This window comes from Leopardus geoffroyi, chromosome E1 (genome assembly GCF_018350155.1).
Source record: "Leopardus geoffroyi isolate Oge1 chromosome E1, O.geoffroyi_Oge1_pat1.0, whole genome shotgun sequence".
NCBI lineage: Eukaryota > Metazoa > Chordata > Mammalia > Carnivora > Felidae > Leopardus > Leopardus geoffroyi.
Genome location: NC_059330.1, coordinates 42,114,105 through 42,135,638, shown reverse-complemented (window position 1 = coordinate 42,135,638; position 21,534 = coordinate 42,114,105). Strand labels below are relative to the sequence as shown.

The 21,534-nt window shown below is 53.2% G+C and overlaps 1 protein-coding gene and 1 long non-coding RNA gene across 2 annotated transcripts; both read left to right on the top strand.

Annotated features, from left to right (window-relative positions):
- Window positions 1–349: 349 nt before the first annotated feature.
- On the top strand, window positions 350–2,925 carry LOC123604685. Its single transcript, XR_006715427.1, has 2 exons — window positions 350–473; window positions 2,428–2,925. It is a non-coding gene; the product is annotated as an uncharacterized LOC123604685 (long non-coding RNA).
- Window positions 2,926–4,744: 1,819 nt separating this feature from the next.
- Window positions 4,745–12,231, top strand: SOST (sclerostin). The gene is made up of 2 exons (XM_045489078.1): window positions 4,745–7,542; window positions 10,288–12,231. The coding sequence occupies exons 1-2, from the start codon at window positions 7,326–7,328 to the stop codon at window positions 10,707–10,709; spliced, it is 639 nt and encodes a 212-aa protein (XP_045345034.1). The 5' UTR covers window positions 4,745–7,325; the 3' UTR covers window positions 10,710–12,231.
- The last annotated feature ends 9,303 nt before the right edge of the window (window positions 12,232–21,534 follow it).

Below are 21,534 nucleotides of genomic sequence, written 5' to 3'. Positions count from 1 at the left end.
CCAGGAAGCCACTCTTAAGAAGTATATCCTGCTAGGAAAATCCCAGGCACATGTGGAGAGATTCCATAGAAAATGTTTTGCACTTGGCTTTTTTTGCTTAACGGACAATTGTTTCTTACAGTAGCATTCATTTTACTGCTACATAGCATTCCACTGTGTATGGTATATGGTGGTTTCTGTACTCTTATTTTCTTTTCTTTAAAAAAAATTTTTTTTAACGTTTATTTATTTTTGAGACAGAGACAGAGCATGAACGGGGGAGGGTCAGAGAGAGAGGGAGACACAGAATCCGAAACAGGCTCCAGGCTCTGAGCTGTCAGCACAGAGCCCGACACGGGGCTTGAACTCACGGACCGCGAGATCATGACCTGAGCCGAAGTCAGACGCTTAACCAACTGAGCCACCCAGGTGCCCCTGTACTCTTATTTTAAAGGTCCAGGCTGCTTTAAAGGAGCACAGAATGTCGAAATGAGGTGAGTGACAGTTGCAATTTATCTGCTTTATATCCTGTTAATTTCTGTCATCTCTCGTGGTGGCACAGTGTCAAGCACATCCCCATACTCAGAGCTAAGGAGGATTGTTCTGTACTCGCCCGTACAATTTCATGGGGGCCCGATGGGATGCCTGGCTGGTTCAATCGGTGGAGTGTGGGACTCTTGGTCTCAGGGTCACGAGTTCAAGCCCCACGTTGAATGTAGAGATTACTTTTAAAAAAAAATTTTTTTTTTTAACATTTTATTTATTTTTAAGACAGAGAGCATGAATAGGGGAGGGTCAGAGAAAGAGGGAGACACAGAATCTGAAATAGGCTCCAGGCTCTGAGCTGTCAGCACAGAGCCCAACGCGGGGCTCAAACCCGCGGACTGTGAGATCATGACCTGAGCCGAAGTCGGACGCTTAACCCACTGAGTCACCCAGGCGCCCCGAGATTACTTTTTTTTAAAAAAAGATTATTTAAAAAAAAAAATTTTTTTTTAACGTTTATTTATTTTTGAGACAGGGAGAGACAGCATGAACGGGGGAGGGTCAGAGAGAGAGAGAGGGAGACACAGAATCTGAAACAGGCTCCAGGCTCTGAGCTGTCGGCACAGAGCCTGACGCGGGGCTCGAACTCACGGACCGCGAGATCATGACCTGAGCCGAAGTCGGATGCTTAACCAACTGAATGAGTCATCCAGACACCCCTAAAAAAAGATGATTTTATGGGGGTGGCAGCCCAAGCCTAATTTTTAGAAAGGCAGTCTCTGAGCCATGGCCTTCTGAATTGATGACTCATTTATAAGAAGTTCAAATGCAAAGATTCGATTTCGGCAGTCTACACTAGAATGAGTTAACCTAGAGCAATACAATGAATGGGGGGGGGGGTCTCTAGTTCATTAAAAGCAGATACACACCATGTATGATCAATGTGCTTTTATTATATTTTTAAATAATTGAAATGTACATATTTTTAAAACCTTAAGTGCTCTCTTCGGCAGCACATACACTAAAACGTTAAGACATCCCTATGGAAATGTGAGGTTTTGAGAGATCTGGTCTGCAAGCCCATGAGCTAAATGGCCTTCCAGTGGAACGTTCTCCATGCACTGGAGCACTGGGGCAGCCGCCCTGAGAGGCAGGAGGACAGAAAGAAGAGGAAGGGAAGAGTTGAAAAGAGAATGGAGAGCAGAGGACAGGTGCAGCTGGGCTTGGAAGAGGGACATCGGTCTCCAAACACATGGGGTGACAGAACCTCTCTTTGGCCAGAGTTTACTCATTTTCTCCTGAACTCTTTTTTTTTTTTTTTTTTAACTTTTTAAAATGTTTATTTTTGAGAGAGAGAGAGAGAGATGAGTGTGAACAGGGAGGGGCAAAAAGAGAAGGAGACACAGAATCCGAAACAGGCTCCAGGCTCTGAACTACCAGCACAGAGCCCGGCGCGGGGCTCGAATCCACAAACCGCGAGATCATGACCTGAGCGGAAAGTCAGATGCTCGACTGACCGAGCCTTCCAGGCGAGCATGAGTGGGGTGGGAGAGGCAGGCAGAGAGAGAAGGAGAGAGAGAAAATCCCAAGCAGCCTCTGCACTGTCAGTACAGAGCCTGATGCAGGGCTTGAACTTCTGAACCGTGAAATCGTGACCTGAGCCGAAATCAGGAGTCCGACGCTTAACTGACTGAGCCAGCCTGGCACCCCTGACTTTACCATTTTTAACAAGTGTCACGAATACTTGTTTCTTTAGGGTTTTCAGACAGGGGCCCTCCAGGCAGAGGGTGGTAGTTTGGATGGCCGTTGGGGAGGTTCTGGAATGAGTTGTCCTGGTTTCCAGAAAGAACACGGTGGCTCCATCCTGGGGCTGGGGGAACCATTGGCCCATTCTAAGCATGGAGTAGGGGGTGGGGGTAAGTGACAATGGTCTTTGGGACCCCTCTCCTCTTTGTCCCTCAGAAGCTGCTGACTGAACAAGTCAAAGGGTTCCACTTTCCACCTGTGCTGAGACCCTGTGCTCTCCAGGAAACAGTCTCTCAGCTGTGAATAAAGACAGGCTGGTGTGGACGTCCCTCAATGCAGGCAGCTGCCTATAAACAGATTGCCCTCCGAATCCAGAGACCCCATGTTACCCCGACCTGTGGGAGCAAAGTCTGTGTAAAAATGCAGCCAACAAGAAGTCTCAGGTCCCATGAATTATAGACAGGTGGCTTGAGTACCAAGTAAAGAGTTAGATGCCTTTGGAGCGTCCTTTCAGATCAAAGATCCTGTAATCCTGAGGATTCAAAGGAGCAGAGCTTGCTTTCCAAACTTGGCCTGTCCTTCAGAGCGTGGTCCAAACGCCTCGTCTTCCTGTGAGGATCCCTGATCCATCCCAGGTGGGAGAGACTCTTCTCCCCTCTGAAAGCTCATAACACTTTGTCCCTTTAAAGAAAAAAATAAAGCATCTGCACCTTTCCTCAGTGGCACTAACCGCTTTCTTTGTAGAAGAACTCTTTTCTTCCCTGGTACAGGAGCTCCTGGAGGGGGGCACGAATCAGTCCACACCTCCTAGCAGGAGATGAGGTCTTGCTTCGTTAAATGTTTGGCAAGTGGGCATATGAACAGGCAGCTCGGTGGAAATGAAAACCAGCAAATCATCACGTAGGAAAACAGCCTTGCGGAGCGCCTGGGTGGCTCAGTCGGTTGAGCGTCCGGCTTCGGCTCGGGTCATGATCTCGCGGTCCGTGAGTTTGAGCCCTGCGTCGGGCTCTGTGCTGACAGCTCAGAGCCTGGAGCCTGCTTCAGATTCTGTGTCGCCCTCTCTCTCTGCCCCTCCCCCACTCATGCTCTGTCTCTCTCTGTCTCAGAAATAAACACTAAAAAAAAAAAAAATTGAAAAAGAAAAACAGCCTTGCTAGAAATTTAGTTACAACGAGTAAATTACTAAATGCAATTAAAAATTGTTTAGCCCAAACCCAGTGTTGGCCACCTTGTGGAGACACATGCTGTTATGCGCTGAATTGTGCCCCCTCTAAACTTCATATCATGAATCCTAACCCCTGGTGCATCAGAACGTGACCTTTATTTGGAAGCAGGTTTGTTGCAGATGTAATTAGAGAAGATGAGGTCATTAGGGTGGGCCCTAATTTAATATGACTGATGTCCTTATAAAAAAGGGGAAATTTGGGGCGCCTGGGTGGCGCAGTCGGTTGAGCGTCCGACTTCAGCCAGGTCACGATCTCGCGGTCCGTGAGTTCGAGCCCCGCGTCGGGCTCTGGGCTGATGGCTCAGAGCCTGGAGCCTGTTTCCGATTCTGTGTCTCCCTCTCTCTCTGCCCCTCCCCCGTTCATGCTCTCTCTCTGTCCCAAAAATAAATTAAAAAATAAAAAATAAATAAAAAAGGGGAAATTAGGACACAGACAAGCACACACGGGGAACGCCATGTGAAGGTGACAGCAGAGATCGGGGTGAAGCTTCTAGAAGTCAAGGAACAAGGAACACCAAAGATTGCCAGGAGAGGCTCCAGAAGCTAGAGCAAAGGCATGCAGCAGACTCTCCCATCACAGCCATCACAAGAAACCAACCCTTCCAACACGGGTCTCACAGTTTCAGTCTCCAGAACTGTGAGACAATGCATTTCTTTTTTTCTTTCGTTTTTTAATTTTGAGAAAGAGAAAGAGGGCGCGTGTGCACACGCGTGAGCAGGGGAGGAGCAGAGAGAGGGAGAGAGAGAATCCCAAGCAGGCTCTGCAGGGTCAGCACAGAGCCTGACGCGGGGCTCAATCCTACCAACCGCGAGATCATGACCTGAGCCGAAATCAAGAGCTTAGCCGACTGAGCCACCCAGGCGCCCGGAGACAATGCATTTGTGTTGTTTGTACCACCCACTTTGTGGTACTTTGTTTCAGCAGCCCTGGCTGACCTACGCACAGGCCTACTGGTATGTCACTCGTGGGAGCGGGGACCTGGCTGAGTTTTCTGGAGAACAACCCTGCAATACACAGCCAACTGTTCACCCTCTCAGACCCAGCGTTCGCTTCTGGAAATAACCCCAAAGTTTTGTTTGTTTGTCTGTTCAATTACTTTGTGGACTATTGTGCAGCAATGTAGCATTGATACAAGCATGCAACAACCAGGATGAATCTCCAGGGAATTATGTGGAGCGAAAAAAGCCAATCCTAAAAGGCTATATACTGTTTGGTTCCATTCAGGTAACACTTCTGAAATGACAATATCATAGAAATGGAGAACAGGTTAGTGGTGCCATGGGTTAGGGGTGAAGAGGGAGGGCGTGGGAAGAAGGTAGGTGTGATTATAAAAAGGCAGTGAGAGGGATCTTTGTGATCAGAGTGATTCATTATCTTAGCTGTGATGGATACTTGAACTTACACATGTGATAAATTTACATGGACCGAAACACACACACGTGTGCATGCGCACAAGAAGGCAAGTAAAATGGGAAATCTGAACTAAATTGGTGGATTGTATCAATGTCGGTATCCTGGTTATGATATTGTACTATAGCTTTGCGAGATGTTGCCATAGAGAGAAACTGGCTGAAGGGTACATGGAATTTTCTCCGTATTATTCCTTATAAGTACATGTGAATTTACAATGATCTCAAAAAGTTTAACTCAAAAAATTGCTTTGGGCAAGGAAATTCATAGCATCCCTACTGAGGATAGGGGAGCATTGAAATAGCCTAAAGTATCCACAACAGAAGTGAGCTAAAACCCTAGGGGTTTAACTCTGAAGGACAGACTCCTGAACTGAGTACATATAAAGCTGGATAAGCAGGAAGTGAAGCAGATGAGCATCATAGCATCGATGGCATCTGTGAGCCGTTCCGTGGAGAGCACGGCTATACCTTGGCAGAGAAGAATTCGAAAGGATGGACACACTTCATCGGTTCAAATCCACTGGATTCTTCTCTTGTTTCTTTTCACCTCACTTCAGTTTCAAATAAAACCCTGAAGCCAAATGAAATCCTTCGCCATCCTCGGGCCGCTGGCTCCCCCTTCGGTCTCCAGCAGGTGGCAGGAGTGTCCCAAGGATGGGCCCCCACGGGCTCCGGTTCAGGCGGATGGGTCTGTAGCTCCGGACAGCAGGTGGGGCTCCCCCGCGCAGACAGCGCCAAGTTTCAGGAATCCGGGCATCGGGAACTGCCCTCTCCCAAATCCAGGGCAAGAAGGCGGCTGTCCGGCCACGATAGGGTTAATGGTCTACATTCCAGAGCAAGGGAAAAGGAGGCTGGAGGGTCACAGACAGGGGGAGGGGGCGCAGAGGGCCGGCTTCTCACAACACCCACGGGCTCTGTTGGGAGAGATAGATCACCTCCAACAATGGCCACAGCTGTTTTCGTCTGCCCCGAAGGAAACTGACTTAGGAAGCAGGTATCAGAGAGGGCCCTTCCTGCAGGGGCTTCTGTCTGGCTTGTAAAACTGTCAGGGCAGCTGCATTCATGTGTCGAGTGATGGATGGTGGAAAGGAGGGACAGACGGCTTCAGATGGACACAGCGGCTTGCAAGTCAAGGCAGGTGGCAAAGGCCTCGCGGAGGCTCTGCAGGTGGGGCATACTGATTCATTGCCCAGTGAAAATACCAAGGGGACCCGGGCCACAGCCCTCTTCCCAGCCTCCTGGAACAATCCATCTGCAGTGAAAGCTTCCGCTGGCTCTCCTTTCTTTTCCTGCACCTCAGGTGTGAACCTTCCTCCCCAGTGCCTCTACCCCTCCCAGGCCCCTGGTTCTGCTCCAGGGCTAAGGTAGCAATTCCTTTTGATTTCTTTGTGGCTAGCTGGACCTGGGATGGCTTCATGGAATGCACCCCATAGCATGGACCCATAAGGTTTTCCATCTAGGACTCAAAGCTGTTTTTGAAAAATATAATCGTCTGAGAAACCAACCAACCAACCAAACAAAAAGATGATGCAGAAGAAAAAAAGGATGTCAGCACTGAAAATGCCGGCCTTGGTCTTTGCTACGAAAAGGGATTTTTGTGCTCTCCGTTCCTACCCACAGCCTGGCCAGGGAAATGACTGCCTTGGGCACATCAGTCCGCAAGCAGCAGTGAGTGTCTTGGCCAAGAAGTGCCTGTCACCATGCGCAGAATCCCCACGGTTTCCTCCTCGCGCTCCATCACCACTGTCCCTTGACTTACTCATCCTGGCCTTGGAACCAGAATCCCCGCCCCCTCGCCCAAGCAGATACTCTCCCCGCGGCCCTCCAGTTTTCTCTCTTGCCTTCCAGAGGGTGCCAACGGGGGCTTTCTTGATCAGTGTAATCGATGCTCAGCCTCATGGAACCGGGACCAATGGGGTTTCTTAAAAAGTATCCTTCTGCCCCTGCCTGGGTCTGTGGGGGCCAAAGATACACCCCTCGGGCCACTTGTCGGTGGGGTAACAAACGAACTTGGCCTGAGAAAGGCACTTGGCTGGGCTTAGCCTTGTGGAGGGCTCCGGGCTGTAGTTTTCTTTGTGAAGCTGGCCCAAAGCTTGTTTTGAGAAAGCCCGAGGGGCCCAAAGAGGTAAAGATTGTGAGCTGGAGCTCATCTTGATATCCGAAAACCACAGCTGCCTGCACGTGGGAGGTGCTGGAGGGCAGGCTCGCCTCACACGCCCCCCCCTCTCTCTAGGTCACCTGGGAGCACCGGCTCCCAGGGAGTTTGCTGTGCCTGAGAAGTCTTTGGGGAGGGCTTGCTCCGAGCACACCCGTTCCCTCCCCCTGGGCTGAGAGAAACGTGGGACCAGCCCTGCCCCAGCCTGTCCTCATTGGTTGGCACGAGGCAGAGGGGGCTTTAAAAAGGCAAACGTGTCCCAGGCTGGGGACCGGGAGCCTGTGCTACTGGAAGGCTGGGTGCCCTCCTCTGGCTGGCGCCATGCAGCTCTCTCTCGCCCTGTGTCTTGTCTGCCTGCTGGTGCACGCAGCCTTCCGTGTGGTGGAGGGCCAGGGCTGGCAGGCCTTCAAGAACGATGCCACGGAGATCATCCCTGAGCTGGGCGAGTACCCCGAGCCTCCGCCAGAGCTGGAGAACAAGACCATGAACCGAGCGGAGAACGGAGGGAGACCTCCTCACCATCCCTTTGAGACCAAAGGTATGGGGTAGAGGAGGGCATGTTTAGCACAAGGGGCCTGGGAGGGTTCTCTCTGGGAGGTTTTGAAGACTGGGGTAGACAGTCCCCCCCCCCCCCCCCCCGCTGCCGGTGCTCCAGGAGGGACAGTCTTGCCTGGAGGCAGGGGAGGACAGCATGCCTAAGGCAGCCTTGGCATTGAGGTGCAGGGGACCCGGGGCTAGCAGGGGGCTGGCCGCGGGAGCCCGGGGCAGGAAGGAGGCTGAGGTGGTGAGAGCCCAACTCGGGGACAGGCTCAGAGCCTCAGAACGGAGACAGTTTCAAAGAATCCCCTCCGGAGATCACAGGAGATAGGTCCCCCAGCTGGCACCTCGGGAGAGGGGACAAGGCAAGGGAGCCTCACAGCTGTGAGCACCTGCCGTATGCAGATCCTTTACACAGGCCACACCTGAACCTTACCCCGGGGATCCACCGCGCGGGAGCCCCATGAGGTGACCTCTCAGCTGGCAAGTAAAGGAATGAGATCTCCAGACGCTAAGTAACGTGGTAGTGAGAAGAGCTCGGGTTTGACCCCAGTTTGATCCCATTCCAAGACAGCCCTGGAGGGGGATCGTGTGGGGGGGGGGTGGGGAACTGAGAGCCAGAGAAAACCCCACACAGAGCCATGAGAAAGGGACATTCCCCCTGCCCCCGGTCTGTCCAGCCAGCTGGCACTTGAAGGAACGCAAGCTGCAGGGACAGTCTTAGCCTCGGACCTGGGCGGCAGCTGGGGCTGGGCCCTGGAGGGGAGGTGGCATCCTCCGTGCAGGGAGTGGACACAGGTGCCCCCATCTTCTGCCCCCAGACCAGGCCTTGCCTCGTTCCTAGGGAGGGAGCCTGACCCCAGTGACAAGGCAACAGCCCCATTGGAGGGCACATCTGGGTTCCTGGTCAGGTCTGCGCAGAGAAGCCCGGGGAGGGCGGGGGGTGACAGCTGGCTCCGCAGCTGGCAGGAATGGCTGGGGGCGGGGGCCGGAATGACACTTCAGAGGGAGGGCCTCACTGCCCTCCGGTCTTTGGGCGGGCTGGTGAGGAATCCACTGCCCAGGCCCCTCTCGACCCATCCCTCCTTGCCCCACAATTGTGAAGGCTGGGGAACCCCACAGGAGGCCTGGGGCCTCAAGTCTTCACAAGAGGAGGGCGGCAACACATCACCCCCTTCCCCACCCCCCGCCGGGCAAGGTTGATTAAGCTCGACTGCTTCATGCCGCTGTTTGGGTCCCAAGTACAAACCATCCACTTCCCCGGGCTCTTATAAGAGGCCACAGGCCCCGAGGAGGCTGTGAGCTCAAAACAAAGTCACCCTCTGCAGAGGAAGTGCCTGACCCAGGGGCACTATTCTTGGAAAGTCCAAAACACCTCCTTCCCTGGGCAAACAGGACACCCCCACACGCTACCCCTGCAGCCCGGGAACAGTGGTGAGGATGCCAAACCAGCGCAGAAACCAGGTCAGCCACGGGAGGAAGGCGGACCCCACATCTCCCCTGCCATGCTTGTTCTGCAGGGCCTGGGGAGTGGAGCCTTCTCTGCTTCTCTCTGGTTTTGGTCGTGGGCTATTTTTCATCCCTTGTGTCACATGGGAACTGTCCCCATGAGACCCTCGGGTGGTGGACAGGCTGCCATCTGTCTAAGCCCACAGTAGGAGAGTTGATCAAGGTGCCTTCAGGGCACGAAGCCAGGCCACAGAGCCCAGTCCCCCCTCCCCCCCAACCCAGGAACAAGCCTGTGTCACCCTCGGAGATCCATCTAAATGGCACAAAACAAGAGATGTCCCCGGCAGAGTGCTTGGTACACAGCAGGTGCTTAATAAATGTTTGTGGCAGGCGAACCTGTAGGTTTTCAGTCAGAGCTCTGTCCCCTGGGGCAGGAAGTAACTGCAGTAAAAGGCAGCCCTTTGCCCCCACCCCCAGCCCAGCCTCCCACCTGGGTGCTCAGGCACATAGCTTCTGCCTTTGTGGGACCCCAGAGGTGCTGGGGCCCCAGGGAACTGGGGTGAGGAGACCCAACTCTGCCTTTTGGGCAAGTGTTATTCCCTCTCGAGGCCTCCGTGTCCTCAGCGATGATGAGAGGGTTGGACAAGCTGCCTTTGGCTCTCTTCGCGTCTAATGACTTCTCCTCCCCACCTCCCCTTCCATCCCTGTCCTTGGCGGCAGTTGCCCTGATTTATTACCTCCAATTAACCCCTACTCCTTTCTCTATCCCCTCACCATCCCTCCCAAGTGGCTGGAAAAAGAATTTAGGAGAAGCCAAGACCATGTAAAGGGTGTGGCTAATACCTACTCTGCCTCGACCAGGCCCTCTGTGGCACAGATGTGACTTCCATCTGGAGAAAAGGGCCCCCTTGGAGAAGAAGAAGAATAACACACAGCCACGGCCAACGCTTCCAGCTCTTACTGTGTGCTCACAGTGTCCCCTGCATCATATACGCAACTAACTCCTTAGGACAACCCGTTTTTCTGATAAGGAGCACAGAGAGGCTAAGTGACTTGCCCATGATCACACAGTGATGGGGCTGGTATTCGAACGGCAACAGACGCTTGGCTCCAAAGTTTTAGGGGGAAAGGGTGGGCCAGCGTTCTTTCCACCAGCCGCCACCCCCTCCCTCCCAGTAATAGATGCCCATCTGGAGAGCCCGCAGGTTTGGAAAAGACCTGGGCTGGGGGCTGGGGGCTGGGGGGGTTGGTGGCGCGGAGGGAGCCGGGCTGGCCTCACAAGCCGTCTCTCCCGCAGACGTGTCCGAGTACAGCTGCCGCGAGCTCCACTTCACCCGCTACGTGACGGACGGGCCCTGCCGCAGCGCCAAGCCGGTCACCGAGCTGGTGTGCTCCGGCCAGTGCGGCCCGGCGCGCCTGCTGCCCAACGCCATCGGCCGCGGCAAGTGGTGGCGCCCGAGCGGACCCGACTTCCGCTGCATCCCCGACCGCTACCGCGCGCAGCGGGTGCAGCTGCTGTGCCCCGGGGACGCGGCGCCGCGCGCGCGCAAAGTGCGCCTGGTGGCCTCGTGCAAGTGCAAGCGCCTCACCCGCTTCCACAATCAGTCCGAGCTCAAGGACTTCGGGCCCGAGGCCGCGCGGCCGCAGAAGGGCCGAAAGCCGCGCCCCCGCGCCCGGGGCGCCAAAGCCAACCAGGCCGAGCTGGAGAACGCCTATTAGAGGCCGCCCGCCGCGCCGCGCCGCGCCTCCCCCCGCAACCCGCGCCCCAGCCCAGGCGCCCGGGTTTCTGCCCTCGGCGCGCGGTTTGATTGTTTGTATCTCATTGTATGCCTGCAACCCAGGGCAGGGGGCTGAGACCTTCTGGGCTTCGGCAGGAGGTAGCCAGGCCCTGCGGATCCCGGGCGCCAGCAGAGCCCCCACTCCCTCGTCTCCGAGGGGGTCCCGCAGGGCAGGGGAGGGCGCTGAGAGTCACAGACACTGAGACACGCAGCCCCGCCTACAGGGGCCGCCCACCTTTGCTGGTCCCGCTTCCGAGGAGGCAGAAAAGCAAGCATTTCACCGCCCAGGGGTTCTAAGGGAGCAGTGGGGGAGGAGGAAAGTCCCGGGACTGGTTAAGAAAGTGCGAGAAGATTCCCTCTCCACTTCTCTGCCCCTCAAAAAGCCTTTAGTGCCTTGTTGTGCCAAGAACACAGGACCGGGGTCCATAGGTATGGTTTCTAGTCCGGACTCTGCCGCTAACGTGCTGGATGACCTTGGACCACACTCTTCTCTTTCTTGTCCTCAATTTCCTATTCGGAAAATGGAGGTGGGGGTGGGATTTGTATCTCCAGGAGTCTACGGTCACCTGATTCCAAGGCCTTGCGTGTCTTTTGAATGGGCAAAGGAGAGAGAGAGAGAGGTTGGGTTGAAATGCTGCCACGGTCATGTCCAGAATTCAGAGTTGTGATGCCCGGATCTGACAGCCAAAGATGAAAAACAAGTGCGGCCGTGGGGGTGGGGTGCGGGGTTGGCGTCTTTTTTAGGGCTGACAAACTCCTGGAAGAAGCTGTGTTCTCTCCCAGCCTGGCCCTCCCCGGATGTTTGCCTGTCTTCACCCCTCCATCCCAAAGGATGCAGAAACAATGCCATTGATTGGGGTCGAGAAGGAGAAGGTCCCGGGACACTGGAGTTGCAGGCCCAAGGGAGCAGCCACCACCCATGCAAAGACCAGCAAATCCCTCTGCAGACATCCTCCTGCCTACCACTCACAGACACAATTCTGTCTAGAACCTAGCTTCTTAGTGCTGTTACCTGTGATGTCATATCTTACACTGAAATAATATTACTTGGGGAAAAAAATGACAAGTGCTGTACATATGCCGAGAAACCACAAAGCCTGATAGATGTCATCCAAAAATCTTTTTGAAAGTCATTTCCAGACACCTCTTACTTTCTGTGTAGTTTCTAATTGTGTAACACACACACACACACACACACACACGCACACACACCAGACCAGAAGCACATGCCGTGTGAAATCCCGCCAGGCTGGTCCTTTCCACAATCCTTCCATGTGGGATTTGTCCACAAGAATGAAAGTCGTGGTTTTTACAAAGAGTTAAGTTACATATTTATTTTCTCACTTAAGTTATTTATGCAAAAGTTTTTCTTGTAGAGAAATGACAACGTTAATATTGCTTTATGAAATACCAGTCTGTTCTTTCCAGAGGCATTGTTAATAAAGACAATGAATCATTTCCGAGAGGATGTGGTCTCATGTTTGTCAACCACACACAGCCATTCCTGTCAAAGTTGACATCCTTTTCTTCGGCGCTAGGACTGCAACCTTGGAGGCACCTTTGCCTGGGCTGTGGTGGCCCTTGTGGCAATTATGTCCTCCCTTTGAAAAGTCATGTTTGTCCCTTCCTTTCCAAACCTAAACCTCATTCGTTCCCCGTGGCCATTGTAATAACTTCAGCCTGGTCTCCCTGAAGCAGCCTGCCCTCCACACTGTCATCCAGAAACACTGTTCTCATTGTGCCTCACCCCTGCTCAAAATCCTTCCATAGCTCCTCCTTGCCCAAGATCAAGTTGGGGCTTCTCAGCCTGACACGTGAAGCCTTCCCCTGCTGGGTTCCCATCCCCCCTCTACCAAACTTCCTTCCTGACTCCAAGAGGCCGAACTATACTATACTCGCCCCTGCCTTTTTAGTTGATCCTCCCCACCCCCCAGCCTCAGACCACCCCCAATGACGCCTGCTCTTACTTCGGAGTTCATGTTCCTTGTCACCTCCGAGCCTGTACTTTCCAGAGATGTTGCAATCCCCACTGATCTCTCCTCATGTGCCCCAGGCCTTTTGTCCATGCCACCGCTTTGCTTCCTGATTCTGTCTTCCGTGCGATACTCATTCGTGGACGTGTGTCTCACCTGGTCAAGCCCTGCGGAGTCCTGGAGCTCACAGGGGGCTCATTCAGGCGTTTTTCCAAACGTGAACCTCACGCCTCCCTGGTAAAAATGAACGATCTTCACCAGCAGGGCCGACGTCTTACCCTTCTCTCAGCGTGGCCTCACCAAGGCGCCTCACAGCGCTGGACGCTGGCTGACACTCAGGAAATATCCTTCAATTGCCACAAGGAAGGATGACTCAAAGCTTTGAATCCAGTCCAGCCCCTCTCGGGGTAACCCCACCCCAAAGCCCTCCCAGCCTCGCCGATTTTTCACTTTAACTCCCAACGAACCCTCCTAAATTCCTTATCATCAGCAGCAAGTTTTTGATAATTGTCAGTATCTGCCTCCAGGCCCCGAGGAGGCCCCAGCAAGAGCCTGCAGGGAATCCATGCACCGTGAGGAATATCTCAGAGTTGGGGAATGAGAGCAGGTAGGAAACAGACACATGGTCCAGCCCCAGAGGCCATGTGCTACAGGGGATGGGGACACAGGCTCTGGAGCCAGGCTTGTGTTTGATTCGAAGGAAAGTGGGGGCACCAAGGGGTTAAATGTCTGCCCGCAGCCAGATGTGGGCTCGGTTCCTGCTCTGACACTCACTTAAGCCACTGGGAGCCTGGCAGGCACGTGGGCAAGCCATCAGGTCACACTGTCTGTACAAAGCGTTATGGGACAGAGCGCAGGAGGACTCCCTTTGTGGTAGGAATGAGGAGGAAAGCTCCGGGAAGCTGTCGCAGAGGTGGGTGCTGCTTAGAAGTTTGCCCGGTGGGGAAGGAGGCACAGGCATTCTAAGCAGAGGGCATTGGCCCAAACAAAGGCACTGAGGCTGCAGGTGCGTGGCCGGGCGAGGGGGCATGAGACTCGGTCCACCACATTGCTCAACATGCACTGAGTCCTCACCATGTGCCAGGCAGCGTGGGGGAGCCGGGGAATTTCAAGCAATGTCCAACCCCAGATAGACCTAGGGTCTGCTTTCTGGGACCCCAGGACCAGGAGGGATCAGCCCAGGCTATAATCTCATTACCACGAGGGGGAAAAAAAAACCCAAAGCCTAAATTGTAGGTCGGGCTAGGGGTTATTTATGGAAAGTTATATTCTACCTACATGGGGTCTATGAGCCTGGCGCCGATCAGAAACAGAACAGACAACAGGCTCAGCTGGGGGGGGGGTGGGGGGTGGGGGTGGCGTTCTGCCGTGGGGAGCACATGTTCTGGCGGTACAGCCAGACATGGGGTTTGTATTAATAGTCTTGAGAGTCAGACAGAGGGGCAGAGGGAAACAGGTCTCTCTCTCTCTCTCTCTCTCTCTCTCTCTCACACACACACACACACACACACACGCAATCCATCAGGCTCTACCTGCACTCCAAGTAAAATCAGGCCACCTTTGCACAAGGAGGTAAAGCAAAAGAAACTCAAAGAAGCCACAGGAACCCAAACTTCCCCATTTCCCTTGAAGCAGGCAGGACCTGGGCAGCTGGAGAGGGCGGAGAGCTCACACGCCAGGCTTGGAGTCATTGCCCTTGGAAACTGGTGTCACCGCCCACCTCCCACCTGTCCCCTGACGCAGGTCTGCCCTAGTTCCTGATCATTGGTTCTAGCCCTGGGGCCTGTGTAAACTTCCCTGCCCCCCACCCCCCACAATGTTCCTAGAGTGCATCCTCTGTCTTCTCCCTTGTCCACCGGCAGGTGAACCTCAGGCTTCTGGCGGCTTCCACCCCGATAGTTGGAAGTTCCTTTCATTGCTAGAGGGGCAGGAGGCGGTGGGATTGTCACTCTTAACTAATGGAACCATGCGCCCAATTTGCCCAGGCACTGACACCTATTGGCCCAGTGAAATTATTAATAGCTCCCACATTTATCCTCAGAAATATCCTGTTCGAGCAATAAATTACGTGGCTATTATAAAATTTTTTTTTCAACGTTTATTTATTTTTGGGACAGAGAGAGACACAGCATGAACGGGGGAGGGGCAGAGAGAGAGGGAGACACAGAATCGGAAACAGGCTCCAGGCTCTGAGCCATCAGCCCAGAGCCCGACGCAGGGCTCGAACTCACGGACCGCGAGATCGTGACCCGGCTGAAGTCGGACGCTCAACCGACTGCGCCACCCAGGCGCCCCTACGTGGCTATTATAGACGCAAGTATAAGAGATACAGCTTTCTGTGGAAAGGCTGGGGCTCAGATGCCTTTTTTCAAATGCTGGCCCCTCTGGAAAGTCCCTTGCGTACCTCCTCAAGGCCTGTCTGTCCCGCAGGCCTCAGACAAGTGTCACTTCCCCTGGCCGACGAAACCATGCTTCATCTTTCATGAGCGACGCTTCCTTCCTTCAAAGGACTCACCTTAGTAGTCACACAATGATAGATTTAATCATGTAAGTGTTTGATTAATTTCTCCCCTCGCCCCGACTGGAGGACCCAGGAAAGCAGGGATTCTTGGTCTGTCGCTGCTCACCAGAGCACCGCCGGCACCCAGCATACAGTAGGCGCCTGTGTGCCTTGTGGTTACACAGTTGTTCAGTTTATCCAGGATTTCTTCTCCTGTGAGATTAGGTTGGATAGAACGGACCGGGATGTATGGATGATGCTGGGAAGAGGGAGGAGGCTATCTGCCTTCTGGGGAAAAGAAGTAGCTTGAGTCCGTCCTTGCAGGTTAGGTCTCTGAGGTTAAGACACAGCCCTGACTCCCAAGCAGTTTGTAATCTTGCTGGGGAATCAAGTGGAAAATACCACCATGGAGTATGTGATCATTTGCTGCCAGAGTGGTAGAGACCCGAGGGGGTGTGGGTTTCCAGGGAGCAAGGTAGTGGTGGGGTCCAGCCGAGCTGAGCTTTGCAGGCTGCCAGGACGAGGAGGGGCAGAGAGGAGAGGCAGTGGAAGAAAAAGAGCTGGGGTTGGGGGGTGCACACACACCAGGTGTGGGGGGTGATGCTGGCGTGGAACCAGGCACACAGCTAGATCTCTCTATCCCAGCTTATTACACAAAGCAGCAGAAGCCAGAAGGAACAGCGGTGTGGGGGTGGGGCAGAGTCAGATACTGTCTTTCGGGGCAGGAGAGAGGACGCACCCAGGGGCAAGGAGGAAGGGGCTGAGTCCCTACAATGGCAGTGCTGGCTCCTTTGCGAAAGGCAAGAAGCTGGGTCCTGGGTACTAACGGGTGCCCCGGATGACCTTCTGTTCTCTGTGACCTGGCAGGGCTGCTTTGGAGACTGAGCCCTACGTTTCTTACACTCTTCCTTCCAGCCCCACTCCCCAACTTCCTATAATCATCGGGCGTGCCTGAGCTTGAGTCCTGCCCACCGAGAAGGCCGGAGCTGTCAGGTGGGAGACAGGTACTCATGAGGGAGGCTGGGCAAGGGACATGAGGAGAGGAGGCAAGAACCTCACCTGCCTCACAACTTCCTGAGGGCTGATCCTGCCAGCAGATTTAAGACGGAGGCAGGAGAGATGGGGCAGGAGAGGAAGTCGGGGAAAGGAGAAGTAGGCATGGAGAGAAAAAGAGGGATGATCATTCATTCGTCCCACTATGATGGACAGAATGCCAGCTGTGTGCCAGGCACTGCCCCAGGCTCCGGACATGTTATTGTGATGATGAAGTCTCATGAAGCTCACGGTCTAGGGCAGGGAGACAGATGCTGGAAAACAAAGAAATGCACAGCATAATGCCCAGCAATGAAAAGTTCTGTAAAAAAAAAATAATAAAGCTTGGTAAGCAGACAGAGAGCCAGGTGGCCGGGTCAGGCCTCTCTGAGGAGGTGGCATTTGAGCCGAGACTTAAGTGCAGCAAGGGAGTGAGCCACACAGGGACCTGGGGGATGCAAAGGCTCTGACAGCATGTAGGGGGGTGGTGAAGGGACACCACTAATTGTCTTGGGTGCCTTTCAGGCGTCTCCATGCCAAGGCTATTAACCCCTGATCTGGAAACCAGCATGGTAATTATAATTATAGTGGGGAGGTGTGTGTGTGTGTGTGTGTGTGTGTGTGTGTGTGTGTGTGTAAAAGAGAGTGAGTCTCTCTTTGGTATGTTCTCCTGGTTCTATATATTAAAGACCAAGGGGTGCCCTCCCTCCCCTCCCAAGAAGAATAATTTGCATATTATTAATTATGTAGCTATGGATGCCTCTGTTCTTAAAAAGCATGATAGGGGCACCGGGGTGGCTCAGTCAGTTAAGCATCTGACTCTTGATCTCGGCTCAGGTCATGTGATCTCATGGTTTGTGAGATCGAGCCCCGTGTTGGGCTCTGCGCTGAAGGTACGGATCCGGCTTGGGATTCTCTGTCTCCTTCTCTCTCTGCCCCCCACCCCCCAGCTGGTGCTGTTTCTCTTTCCCTCTCAAAATAAATAAATAAACTTAAAAAAAAAAAAAAAAGCATGATAGGTTTGTTTAAGTAAGGCTGTGGGCTTTGGGCAGATGTATTCCTTCTAGGATACACCTAAGTTATGAGATTTGCATGGAATTGCAGAAAAGTCAGTTTTCCCTTACTGGATGCTCACAAAATCCAGGCTCCGATGGAAGCAAGGATTAGCTTGGCCCAGGAAAGCATAAACGTAAATGCATTGATTGTTCTTTTCTGCCATGTCTCTAGCCCAGACACATAAACATATGTAGATGTATACATGCTCCTCCTGCTCCCACTAGGTCAGGGGGTGGAGATCTGAGTGGTAAGTAGTTGTCTAAAAACGAATTCCTTCTGGAAGGATTCATTCTTACTTCTTTGAACTGTTGAGGAACATTCCTGTCAGTGAGCTGGACGGGACGAGCAGTGGCTGTGTTTTCCAGGGACACCAGCCAAGAGGCCAGAATTGCATATCAGCTCTGTCCAGAGGCTGAAGGCAGCCCAAGAAGGTGGGGTGTTTCCTTGTGCATTGCCCTCTGGGGGTCCTCGGATCTGCCCCCAGCTCGCCCCCAACCAGGAGGAGCCGTATGGAGGCAGCGAGGCCAGCCGGGGTTCCCTTCTCTCAGCCTCTCCCGTATCATCCTCTACAGGACCACCAGATGGATCTTTGGTTTTTTAAAAAACAAAGTTCAAAGTTTTTTAAATGCAGGAAATTTACTGCTTTTGCTCCCTTGTTTCTTTTGTACATAAAAACAAATAGAACATTCTAGATAAATGTCTCTCGGTCTTTCTCCCCTTCCTCATGCCTTTCCCTCACTCTCCAGAAGCACCAATCCATGTTTCTATGCTTTTCTACATATATATTCTTCATAACGATATACAAACGTGTGTGGTTTTCAATTTTACACACATTTTACCATACCATACATAATCTGAAACTCACCTCTTTTTTACTCAAAATCATGCTTTTAAGATCGAGCCATGCTAACTATTGAGCCCTATGACATTTTATAATTCCACCAGTATTTGCTTTTCCATTTTTCTACTCCTGGACATCTATTTTGTTTCCAGTGTTCCCACTCTTACAAACAATGCCGTAAAGAGGTTGCTTGCATTAGTTTTCCGACGTGATGTATGGTAGAGTTTCAAGACAGAAAGGAGTGAGTGCTCTAACACAAAAATCTAATCGTATCACTTCCCTGCTGAAGATTCCTCCTTGGCCCCCTTTACCGAAAAGATAAACTCTGAATTCCTTAGCTCACAAAGATAGGATCCGGTTCCTGCCTACCTGTCCAGTCACATCGTCAACCACTGGCCTCCTTAACACTTTATTCCCTGCAATATTGTATTTCTTTTAGTTGCCAAAGAGTAGGGCGTAGTTTCAAAGCCTCTGTGCTTTCGCACATGCTGTTCGTTCCATCTAGGACACTCTCTTTCCACTTCGCTGGTCTGGAAAGTCCTCTTTGTCTTCCAGTCAACTCGAACGCTGCCTCCTCCGTGGGGGCAGACCACTGCATCCCAGGGGCTGCCACACGGGCTGAACTTGGCTGTCTCCCCTCTGGGTTGGGTCTCTCCAGGGCAGGGCCCCAGCTTTTGCACATTTGTAGCCCCCGGGGCCTTTGCACAGGCTGGACCAGTCAGTGCTCAGTAGATACTTGTTGAATGAATGGAGGTTTGGTCGGCGGAGCATGGTTTGAGCAGCAGTGATGAAAAGTCCAGCTCCCTTCCAGCTCCACAGCACGCTAGAGTTCTGGGACTTTTGCAAGAGCTTTTCTTTCATTCCCGTCCCTCTGAGCTTTGCAACATTGTTGCGGGGAGCAGGGCCCCTCCCAAGAAACCAAGTCCTTGGCCCTTTACCTAGGATGTTACCAAGCGCCCAAATTACAGATACCTCTAGCACTTGGCCAACAATTTGGTGTTGCGGTGTTGAGTTATTTCTGTGTCTGAAGAAAACAGCTCAGCTCTGACTAAAGAAATAAATGATATCATTTTTCATTCAGGCAACCAGATTCCTTGGTACAAAAGGCTCCCTGGGGAGCATCGCTGGGACAGTGTGGCTCCTCTGAGGCTATTTACATCTGTCAACTTCTCTAATCTCTGGCCTTCCTTCCTCTGCCTGTTTCCTTCCCTTTACACAGAGGCCCATGTCGAGCCCTGTCCTTGCAAGGAGGGTGATGGAGCCACCGCGCTCACGTCTGTGCCGGGGGTGGGTGGGGGTGAGGTTTTGGCCAGTGGCGTGCGGGTTTTTTTTCTTTTTTTCTTAGAAGCCAGCCTCAATTTAAGATAATGACTCTCCTTATGCACTGGCGATCGCTATTTGTAGGGACTTATCTTTCCCCGGTCAATTTGGCTAAGAGAAGTTGAGTTTAAAAGGGAACTTTTCTAAAAATGTTGCCCGGCGGTTGGCAGGGCACCAAGGGGCATCTTCCGGGTCACCTGTTTCGTGAGAGCCTGAGTGCCCTCTCTTCTCAGAGGAGAGCTGGTGATGGAAACAGACTCCAGAGCCTGTTATGACAGAAGGGATCAGGATGACTCTGAAAAAATGTCCTTGAAACTTGGGGTAACGAGGGCCCTGAGGAATCACTTGGCCCGGACTTGGCTAAAATATTCCAAACAGCACAGCCAGCGCCTGCTGCCTCTCCAGCCGATCTCCTATCGGTGTCCCCAACCCTCACCCAGCTCTGGCCCCCCCCCCACCCACACTGCCTCTGTTTTCATTCCTCGAAAGCACCGGGAGGGAGACACTATTCCCACCGCCTGGAATGCTCTTCCTGAGTCCTGTGCCTTCCAATCTCAGCTCAGATGTCACCTCCTCGGAGGCCTGTCCCCATCTGAAACAGGACCCCACTCTCGTCTTTACCAACGCTTATCACGATTTGTCATTTCGTATCAGTGTCGCCTCATGTCTGCTTCTCGCACCCAATCAGAAGCTCTATCAGGCAGGGCCTGAGGGCCGTGTGCCCTGTGCTGAGACCACGGGGCCAGGCACGTGGCAAGCAGGTGCTTTGTAGGTGTTTGCCGAGTTAGTGAACCAGCAAGGGGAAGTGGCCGTGGGCCTTGCTGCCACTGTTAGCCCACCACTGCAGCCATCAGTTAAATACCACACCCCAGGGGCGCCTGGGTGGCGCAGTCGGTTAAGCGTCCGACTTCAGCCAGGTCACGATCTCACGGTCCGTGAGTTCGAGCCCCGCATCGGGCTCTGGGCTGATGGCTCAGAGCCTGGGGCCTGTTTCCGATTCTGTGTCTCCCTCTCTCTCTGCCCCTTCCCCGTTCATGCTCTGTCTCTCCCTGTCCCAAAAATAAATAAACGTTGAAAAAAAAAAATTAAAAAAAAAAAAAATACCACACCCCAAACGCTGTCGCGCCTCCGTCGGTCCACGTGGCCCTCTTTCTGGTGCAGGGGTGAGAGGCCCCAGACCCGGAAACACGTTTTCAGCTTTTCTAGTTCTCATTCTTAGTCTCTTCAGGCGCGAAATGCTTCCCTCCCCTCGATCATCTTATTTTCCTTTTTTTTTTTTTCCTGATAGTCACGCCTTCATTAGAGACTTCACCTTACCGACAATACTGTTCACACTGTAGCTTCCGCTCGGCCGACCAACTGGGCGCCTCCAGCCCTTCAAGGGGCTCCAGCCAGATACCTGGGATCCCCCACGGCTCCTCCTGCTCCCTTCATCCCCTGCATCCAGCCCACCGACCACCACGTGCATGGTTTTCCCCCATCTTCCAGCAGCCGTATGACCCTCGAATCCATTTCTCTCTCTCTCTCCAGGGCTGCCCCCTGATTCAGCCACCTTTCCCTTGTCCTGGCTTCTGAGGTTTTCTGGCCTCCGGACACACCTCCTCCAAGCCTGTCTTCCCAAAGGAGCAGAATCTGACCCTGCCCCTCCTCTGCTGACTGGGGCCCCAGAATAGAGAGCCCTCAGCTCAACCTGATCAGATCTCCCAGCCTTCCGGCTCCTTCTCTTCCCACGGCCTCCCAGGTGCCTCACTGGGCACCACTTAGTTCCCCGCAGCCCCTCCTCTCCCATACCTCCTGCCTTCATGCAGCTCACTCCCCACCTGAAAGCCTTTCCGGCCCCACCTGCTGCTCCTGCCTCGGCTTACATCACTTCCTCCCGGAAGCCCCCTCTCGGCTTCCCTGCCTAGGTGAGGGCCCGCCCCCGTATTCTCATGGCACGATGTAGTTTCTCCCATATTGCTCTTCGTACAGTGCTCTCGAATCGCCAGGTGGCGAGGACAGGGGCTGGCTGTCATGCTCAGGACTGCAGAGAAGCCCCTGATGT

Coding starts and splice junctions, on each gene's coding strand:
- SOST (XM_045489078.1), top strand. CDS start 7,326: ATGCAGCTCTCTCTCGCCCTGTGTCTTGTCTGCCTGCTGGTGCACGCA. Junction 7,543..10,287: donor CCATCCCTTTGAGACCAAAG/GTATGGGGTAGA, acceptor TCTCTCCCGCAG/ACGTGTCCGAGTACAGCTGC.